The 9,273-nt window shown below is 33.0% G+C and overlaps 1 protein-coding gene across 1 annotated transcript in view; it reads right to left on the bottom strand.

Moving 5' to 3' along the window:
• Positions 1 to 533: 533 nt before the first annotated feature.
• Positions 534 to 9,273, bottom strand: part of LOC113820075 (uncharacterized) — a 17,070-nt gene continuing 8,330 nt past the window's right edge. The window contains exons 5-12 of the mRNA XM_027372334.2: positions 9,085 to 9,266; positions 8,556 to 8,748; positions 8,185 to 8,359; positions 7,756 to 7,935; positions 7,425 to 7,643; positions 6,757 to 7,050; positions 5,674 to 5,771; positions 534 to 5,487 (exon numbers count right to left, since the gene is read on the bottom strand). Coding sequence (XP_027228135.2) covers positions 5,377 to 5,487; positions 5,674 to 5,771; positions 6,757 to 7,050; positions 7,425 to 7,643; positions 7,756 to 7,935; positions 8,185 to 8,359; positions 8,556 to 8,748; positions 9,085 to 9,266 — 1,452 coding nt within the window. The 3' untranslated portion in view covers positions 534 to 5,376. The remainder of the gene's footprint in view (positions 5,488 to 5,673; positions 5,772 to 6,756; positions 7,051 to 7,424; positions 7,644 to 7,755; positions 7,936 to 8,184; positions 8,360 to 8,555; positions 8,749 to 9,084; positions 9,267 to 9,273) is intronic.

Here is a 9,273-nt window from a genome sequence, read left to right as displayed (position 1 = left end):
TTCAACCAGCACCGGAGGGCGCGAAATTTGAATCATGGCTGTCACCGGTTCACCCATTGACGTATCATCATTTTTCACATTCATAAAAGTGTACGCCTGGTCTTTATCACCCCCCTGTACGGTTTGTACGCTCGTGATAATGATGAAAATTATGGATGACCCCATAGTGTTTACATTATAATGCATTTCATTGGAATACAATTATTCTATATTTATACTCTATCATTTGCAAGTACGACACTCATGTAGCTGTATGTAGTTCTTCATACAGGCCGATTTCTTAAACAAATAATTCAGTGGGGTTTTATCAAGTTTTCATCTACCCAAAACATCCTTAGAGGGCATTGGGGCTTTAGTAATTGAGGACACCATTGGTATTCTGTGGTGCAAAAAGACCACTGCTTAATGGTAAGTTATCGTTCTTAGTCATTCTACAATTTTCCTTGGAAGGTAAAAGACAAAGAAGATAAACTAATACCTGTAGTGCACAACGGCAGATGCAACCTTTGCATGTGGTTAAAGAAACAACATGCTATCCCAAGATATAAGTATATTAAATATTGCACAAAGTATTTCCTTTGTGACTTGCTACTGAATCGTTAGATCAGCACTGAATGTAAAAGAAAATATCAGATTTTTATTTTCCTCAAAATTTCACAACACTAAAGTTGTGAACACAAACAAATATAATGATGTGACAACATAATACACAGCAAGGTATATCATAGCACAAGAATACATGAAGTGATCTGAACCAACATTTTTATTGCAACCTACCATCAATACAGAAGCTGGATTTCAACTAATTACTACATGTCAGGTACATCTTGACTGAAGCACTACAAGGACTGCTTCTTAGCTTGGCCATGTGTGAAAGGAACAGGAATTGATTATGTAGGAGGATACCATGACAGGCTCTGCATCAAATCAAATCCCTATTACTTTCACATATTTTGGAAAATAGCATTACACAATTGACAGAGGTATGATATTACAGTACGGGTTGGTTTATAATTCGGGATATATAATATCAGTTATTGCTGTCAAAATGGCAATGACCTCCTTTGAGTGACAAATTAGTAAAATAATCATTCATTAGCAGTCTATTCTTCAAATACCAGGTTGCAATAATTTTATCAAATAAAGTAAGACCACTTTAAAATATCCACCTAGTATCAGTAGCATGAGTAGTAGTTGTAGTTGTCGTTATAGTTGTAGCAGTAGTAGTAGTAGTAGTAGTAGTAGTAGTAGTAGTAGTAGTAGTAGTAGTAGTAGTAATAGCAGTAGTAATAGCAGTAGTAATAGTAGTAGTAATAGTAGTAGTAGTAGTAAAAGTAGTAGTAGTAGTAGTAGTAGTAGTAGTAGTAAAAGTAGTAGTAGTAGTAGTAGTAGTAGTAGTAGTAGTAGTAGTAGTAGTAGTAGTAGTAGTAGTAGTAGTAGTAGTAGTAGTAGTAGTAGTAGTAGAAGAAGTAGAAATACAACAAGTGCCCTAGTAGTAAGCAGATGCAATAACAGACATAAAAATAATGTGATGTTAACTGAGCTGGTGTTGGTTGTATTGGTAATAGTAGCAAGTGTACTTGAATTCTATAATTTCAAAATGCTATTTAGCATGTTGAATTTGTAGAACATTCCTGGACAGTCTGCAGAATTACAATGGTCATATAGTGTGATTCCACCAACACCTAGTTTAGTCTACTTAACAACTGCACAGAAGTAAACGGTAAAAGAGTGCTATAGGAAAGAAATATTTAGCATATTAACTTTATATAAAAAAGAGGAAGTGTCACCAGTGTGCAGTGAAGCAATATTATTTTCAGAGAATATGTTAATGCTAACCTTTCAGAACTGTAGACAATGGAAAGATAAATCACAAAATGACCTTTCCTCAGCAATGACTTTTCGGGATAGGTAATACTGTGTAATATTTCACAGCAGTGTACTTTAACATTACACACTTCTCATGTGAAATTGAGCATATCATTGCTGACAACTGAACTGAAACTATCAGCAGTCATCTTTAAAATTTATGCATGGAACACTAATCTCTAGCAAAAATAATTCAATTATTTCTCTAATGATATACTTCTCTATAAATACATTAATTCCTACCATCACAACATACAAATACTCCTGTACCATCCTATAACCTACAAATACTTCTTTTTAAAGTCAACCATACCAAATGCAACAACACAAACCTTCAGTAAATGTTTGCAGCATAGAAAAGGAGAGAGAGTCAGGACCAAAATCACACAGAAAATTACAAGATCTTGTGAGTGTATCAGTTCAATGAACTGTAAACGTACAAGCAACTGCTACCACTAACCACAAGGCTAAAAACATGAGAAAATAATGGACACAGAGGAAAAGAAGAAATTCACAGAAAAAAAATACTGAGTTAAAGTTGCAAGTAGGGTACACCATGAAAACAATGGCATTCTTTGCAAAAAATAAAGAGGACATAGGTCAAGACTGGAAGATAAATACTGTAGTTTATAGATATATATATATATTTATGTTACCGTAGCTATTCTTCACTGATATGACTTGTGTTCAACCTCTGTCACTTTTTCACAGCCATACTTTGGCACAAAAGCTGGCAATAAAAATAAGAAAAATAAATAATACCAATAATAAAACAAAATAATGCAAAATGAAATCTTTCAAATACTAGCATAGCTTTAAAACACTCAAGTATGCTGGTTTAACTTTTGATTAACTATTCATACTGTTACTAAAGGCTACATTATATTAGAATGTGTATAAAAAATGAAAGAGACAATGTAACTCCATAATGGTAATAATGGCAAGTTATACAAGATGAAACTATAGAATATGTGATAAATTTTATAAAAATAAGCCAGTTTTATGGCATTCTGTCTCCCTTACACAAGGTTTACTGATTATTTGTCTCAAGGGTTAAACACAAATAGTAAATTTTTACTACACAGAACAGCTGGTAAAATATCTGGAAACCACAACCACATTTCTAATTACACCTTACATACATCATTACAAGAAGTCAATGTTATTACTAAAGCAAAAAGTATTTTAATACACAATGCAAACTGTCTCCAGTCAGAGCTTCCACCACATAAAAGTCTAAGTGTAACTCTTACATTAGTTTGTCCCATACCAGCAGCTTGTTGAGAGTACACTCCTTTTTCCTCCACCAGATTCCTCCATGCTACTGTTTCAGATGTGATAAAAATAAAATGTAAACTTTGGCTATATCATTATGTGCATCTACTATTCAGAATACTGTATTACTTATAAAGGTGAAGCACGTAGTATGGTGGAGGCAGTGAAGGTACCTCTAACTATTTCAACTTATAACCTATGGCAGTGTGAGTAATGCCCATGTTAAAGAGAACAGGCAATGTATTTTCTATATGATACTATGCACTATAACATGAGTACAGCTGAAGAAGGCAAATAATAATCAATACAGTATTCTACTGGCATGAATGACTACAAACCAAATTCTGAAAAATGAAATGCATTCTTTCCATATATTCATATTTCATTACAACTTGTGTTACCTTTTCTTGTTACCAAATAATGAACCTCTTCCGAATCCTCCTTACCATCAGATATTAGTAGCAGATGCACAAGTATCTGGCTCTATTTTACCCATAATTTTATGTTCACAAAATATACACACAGAAATTATTTCTCTCTTGGCATGTAAGCCCTTTTATCCAATTTAGCCAAATGGTCAGAACACAATATAAGAAGAAAAAGAAGAAAAACAACAATAATAATAAGTTAGAAACATGTACACTATATTAAAAAACACAAATAAGAGCAGCAATTTAAAGAATAGTGATACTATCACTAAAAAAAAAAAAAAAAAAAATTATTTGGAAGGTATGTTACCCTTTATATCTCAAAAAAATAACCATTTGTTTAGCTTACATCAAAAAGAGGTAAATATTAAACAAGGAAAAGAAAGAGAGAAAGAAAGAAAGAAAGAAAGAAAAGAAAAAAAAAAAAAAAAACAGAATATGTAAATAATCATGACATCTGCTACATTAGCAGAATTTATTATCAACGTTTTATTTCACATAAATTAATTCAGTTTAAACAGTGCTATTTATGCAATTACTCCATTTTTCAATATTGATGAAGTTTTCAATTAATGAAATACATATTTCTAAAAAAAAATCAGGACTGCTTTATAGAAAACTATAGCTCTTGCACATTCAAGTAATATATAGTATACATGCTTAGTTACATGCCATCATATAGTAGCTAATATCAATGTACAAAAAACTCCATTTCTTTCCAATAAATTCTTGAAGACAGTGAAGAGTTAACTGTGCATAACTTTGTATTTGTTCATAAATATCATTTATATATATATATCTAATTTTATGCAAACAATCTTTATTGCCAAGATAAAATATGATTTCATATAATCACCATTTCATTATAACCAGATGCAAAAAAACAATGCATTTAAAGCATTTACTCGTTATAATAGTTCACATATTTATCAACATATTTTCAAAGACCCTCTTAAAAATAAATCTCCTTAAGATTTCATTCAAAATTACCATTAAACATTTCTCCTTCTACAACCATACATCATACCATTTACAATCAAATTAATGAATTGACAGTTAACCTTTTCTACATAAAAAGTCATTTGGCAATTTCTAACCACCAAAATATAAGAAGAAACAATATCTACCAGCAACACCACCCCCGCTACAAAAAAGAAAAAATTGAAGCCTCCATTCTTCTGCCATTCTTTTCTTAGCTTAAGAAAATCACTGAATTTCACACAAGGATCACAGACTACAAGCCAAGTCTAGGAAACAGATAATGTGCACTCAGATTCCAAGTTCAATGAGCTTCAGTTTGCTTAATGTAAGATGTCTTACAAAATATTCATCCAAAATATTACAACTATAAAGAAACCAACAAGTGAGACTAAGCTTCTCAAAGTTAGTTCTTTTATCACAGAATTGTATGACTCAGGGAAAAGGGGAAAATAGTATCATTTCACACGACACTCATAACCACAACATATCAACAATAGTATTCAAATGTTGCAGTTAACACTCATAAACATTCTGGTACAACACACTTGCCACACATATGTGTTCATAGGACACATGTGAGAGAGGGAAGGATAGACAAGATGAGAAGAAGAGAGACAGGTGAGATATGAAGGAAAGGAAAGGAGAGGAGAAAAGACAGAATAGGATAGGATAAGAGTAAGAGTTAGAGTGTGAGTGAGTGAGTGAGTGAGTGAGTGAGTGTGTTTTCAATATTTCTTTCACACTTTCCCACATATACATGCTTCCTACAAAAATGAGATCAATCAGATTATAAAAGAGCTAATATCTGAAATGGATTTGATCTTCACTCTAGGTCACGGAGATTGATAGTTGACTGTGGATCTGTAGTAGGGTCAGAAAGCAGATCATGTCCCATTAGCGTTTCTTGGTACAACTCGCTAGTAACAGCATCATCCTGTCAAAAAAAAAGGTGCAAACACAAATTACCATCAAAGTAAAGTTTCTCAAAGCAAAAGGTGATGCAAACTCTGAATTAACAGCTTCATAAATCAAGTAACCATAAAAATTAGTATAGAATGGAAAAAAAAAAAAAATTTAATGCATGATATCAGAGTAAACACTTCAAACAGGAGAACCATACTTGTAATAAAGTTGACTGAAGATGTGAAGTAGCTGGTAGAGTAACTGCTGATGCTGATAAAACTACATCGTTGGTGAAACTCACTACACCATCAGTACCTGCATACAATGATTAATTCTAATATTAATCTGAATCTATTATCTGTCAAGAAAACGAAAATCTAAAATTGAAAAAATAAGCCTGCAAAAATAAAATAAAAGGAGAAGATAAAAATCCAGCATAATTTCTTTTCATTAGGTGTTCAATCAATTTCTGTCACTATGCAGGTTTGGTAATTATAGTCAATATGCACAAACAAGAAAAAAGAAAGTGCACATCTCACTTTTTTCCACCTTTCTTCAAGCTACTTTTTTAGTTACATCTTTCTCTAGGGCTGTTTAACAATTCATAGTATGTCTTCTTCAAGAAAAACTACACCAATTTTATACAGTGCACACAAGGAAAGTAAAAACAAATGCTATTTGCACTTTTCTCATACAAAAAATGTGCAACAGTTACAACCAATCCTTTAATAATATTATGAATACAGTAATGCAATACAACGGAAAATGTCAAAGTGAAAGATGTAAAGTAATTATGCTGGATGTTGTACATTAACATTACTTCAAATTTTCATACTTTCCTTAACACGTAAGTCAACATGATACTGGTTATGTTTTCAATACTCCTCATTCATACAACCAAACTCAGAATAAGAAATATTCCTTAAAAAGTCAAATAACAAAATACAGTACTCATCTGCAGTGAGATGCAAAATGACACCATACTTGACATGTTAGTTCTGAATTTTGTTTTCATAGCCAAAACAAACACCTAACTACAGTAAAGAATGACAACACTTCTTTAGAAAAAAATATTTAAAAATAATTTTCAATAATAATATAATGGAATATATCATATGTCTTTCAAAAACAGGGGTGCATCTTACAGGAAGCAGCTTTTAATCATCTGGCATTTGATTTGTTTTTTCTTATTTTTCCTGTCATTCAGCAATTTGTTCCAAACACAGGGTATATGACCATTACTTATTTTCGATGGGACTGTAATGTTAGTAATTACAATAGCACAACTGTGTCCACTCACCTGATATATGACATCCTAGTTCTGCCATTTTCTTTGCTAAATTCATCTGCTGCCTTTTTCTTGCTCTACGTGAACGGAGTATGTTACCCACGACATCAGTTCTTGCAGAGCCTCCAGACCCTGGTACTGAATCTTTTGATATAGTTGGCATATCAAGGGACTCTACTTCACTTTCCCCATTTCCTCCAGCTGTATTACCCATAAGAGTGTCTGGCATACCAACATCCATGCCTTCAATGGCTTCTGCTGCTGCTCTCCCTTCCATCACAATAATGGGTGGAATGTTTGTACCATCTGCAAGAGTTAATTCAGATTATTTTTCATGAATACAGTGTGCTATCTTTATTCCTAAAATCAAGTCACACAGACAGGCTTACACACACATGCATGTGCATGAGCACACACATAAAAAAGAAAAGAAAAGGAAAAGGGTAAGAAAAAAGGGAGGAAACAAAAACATGTATTTATCTACTCTTTTCACTTTAACAGGGATTTTAGAAATAAATATTAAACAATAAATATACAAATATAAAAAAAAATGTACACAGCTCTCTTTGTTTGCATTTTTTAATGTCTTATGTAAGAGCATATTCATACTTATAAAAAGACCATATAGTTTTCTATTTGGCTGCGACCATAGCTAGCTAAACATAGAACGTGCCATTTACCTGTGCCAATATCCCCATTAATAAGCTCAATACTTGAAAGCAATGTGGCATGGCTGTCCCCTGCATGAGAAGATGGGGCCAGGGATGAGGCTGGAACATTAGGGTCAAGAGTCGCAGAGGCTGATGTAGAACCACCAGCTGTCAGTGGCAGAAGGTGGTCCATCATGAGGTCCTTTTCCCCTAGTAGTGTTATATAATCCAACTGACTTGTGTCTGTAGCTGTTGAGAGATGATTGATGGGATTATGAATTACATACAGTGCATATTAGCATATAAACGAAGTTATGAGAAATCTAAATAGACATATAACAATCAAACTAATAAAACTCACTCAGAATGGTGTGGTTCTTCAGCATGTGCTGACGAAGGTTGAACTTAGAATTATAACTCTTGTCACAGGTATCAATAGGGCAGTGATAAGTTACTTTATTATTGTTCTCTTTGGTTTTCCCTTCATGCTTCTTCAGGTGGACATACAAACTGCTCTTTGCTGTAAATTTTGCATTGCAGTCTGCAAGAAAAAAATATTTATCTAAAATATTAATGAACATAAAGGGGTTTATATAAAGCATATCAAGTATGACAACCTAAAATATGAAAAAAAATATATATACCCACTATAAAACAAACACTTGAATTATGAAAAAGTGATATTTTTATCCCTTCAATTGAAATTTATAAATCAGTTGAAAAAATTAATAACTATTTATACAAGAAAACAAACCATTCACTAAATACAATTGGTTTAACCATTACATACGTTCGACAGGACACTGGAAATTCCTGACACCAGTGTGGATGAGGAGATGGCCCTTTAAGTGCTCTGATCGTAAAAATGACTTCTGACATATGGTACAGGTGAACTTTCTGTCATTTGTGTGCTTCCGCTGGTGCCGACTCAATTTACTTGCACTTTGGAAAGACCAATTACAGCCCTAAAAATAAAGATAATCATTATTTATATATAGTCATGTATCATAGAATAAACATTAATTCATGGATTTAAAGAAAGATTATTCATTCTTTAAGCTATATATCATCACTAATTAAGAGAAAATAAGGCAAATGAAAAAGAGAACTATATCTGCTTGTTCTAATATATAATATATGCAAAATGTATCAAGCATCTACCTCATACGTGCACACAAATGGTCTCTGGCCAGTGTGTACCCTCATGTGAGCCTTTAGTCTACATGGTTTATCAAACTTCTTCCCACATCCTGTCCATTGGCATCTTAGTTCTTCCTCTTTGTGATGACTGCGCATGTGTGAGGTTAGGGAGTTAGGTGTGAAGTACGATTTACTGCAGCCATCAACTCCACATCTGTTCAAAAAGTAGTGATGGAAGAATAACATTAAGACATAATGACACACTAGGCTATTATTAAGTATTACCCAGATATTAGGAACTGATCTACCTAGATCTTTGTAACAGAGACATTCTGATTAGAGATGCTAATGTTTTGTATTCTTATCAGGAGGTTGGTGTTGACTCTATAAATGCAAAATATCCATATGAAATAACTATTTCAAATAAGCACTATCACTACTTTCCAATCACAAAAACTTATATCAATACCATTACATTATAATGTTAATTTCATTACAAAACTACAGAAACTAAATGTTTGCTAAAAAATCCTGATCATGCAAAACTTACTTATATGGAGCCTCTACATCTTTGTGGGTCTTCATATGGACCTCTAACTCTCTCCTTGTATGAAATGCTTTTGTACATTCTGGCAGTGAACACATCCAGCACTTTGGTCTTTGATGTAATCGAAGATGTGTGTTGAGATTGTAGACGGTGGTGAACCTTCTATTGCAGTTAGGTTCTGAGCACTGAAGT

This window comes from Penaeus vannamei, chromosome 9 (assembly GCF_042767895.1).
Source record: "Penaeus vannamei isolate JL-2024 chromosome 9, ASM4276789v1, whole genome shotgun sequence".
In the NCBI taxonomy this organism is placed as follows: domain Eukaryota; kingdom Metazoa; phylum Arthropoda; class Malacostraca; order Decapoda; family Penaeidae; genus Penaeus; species Penaeus vannamei.
The sequence above is the reverse complement of the archived record's forward strand: the minus strand, read 5'-3'. Positions and strand labels throughout refer to the sequence as shown.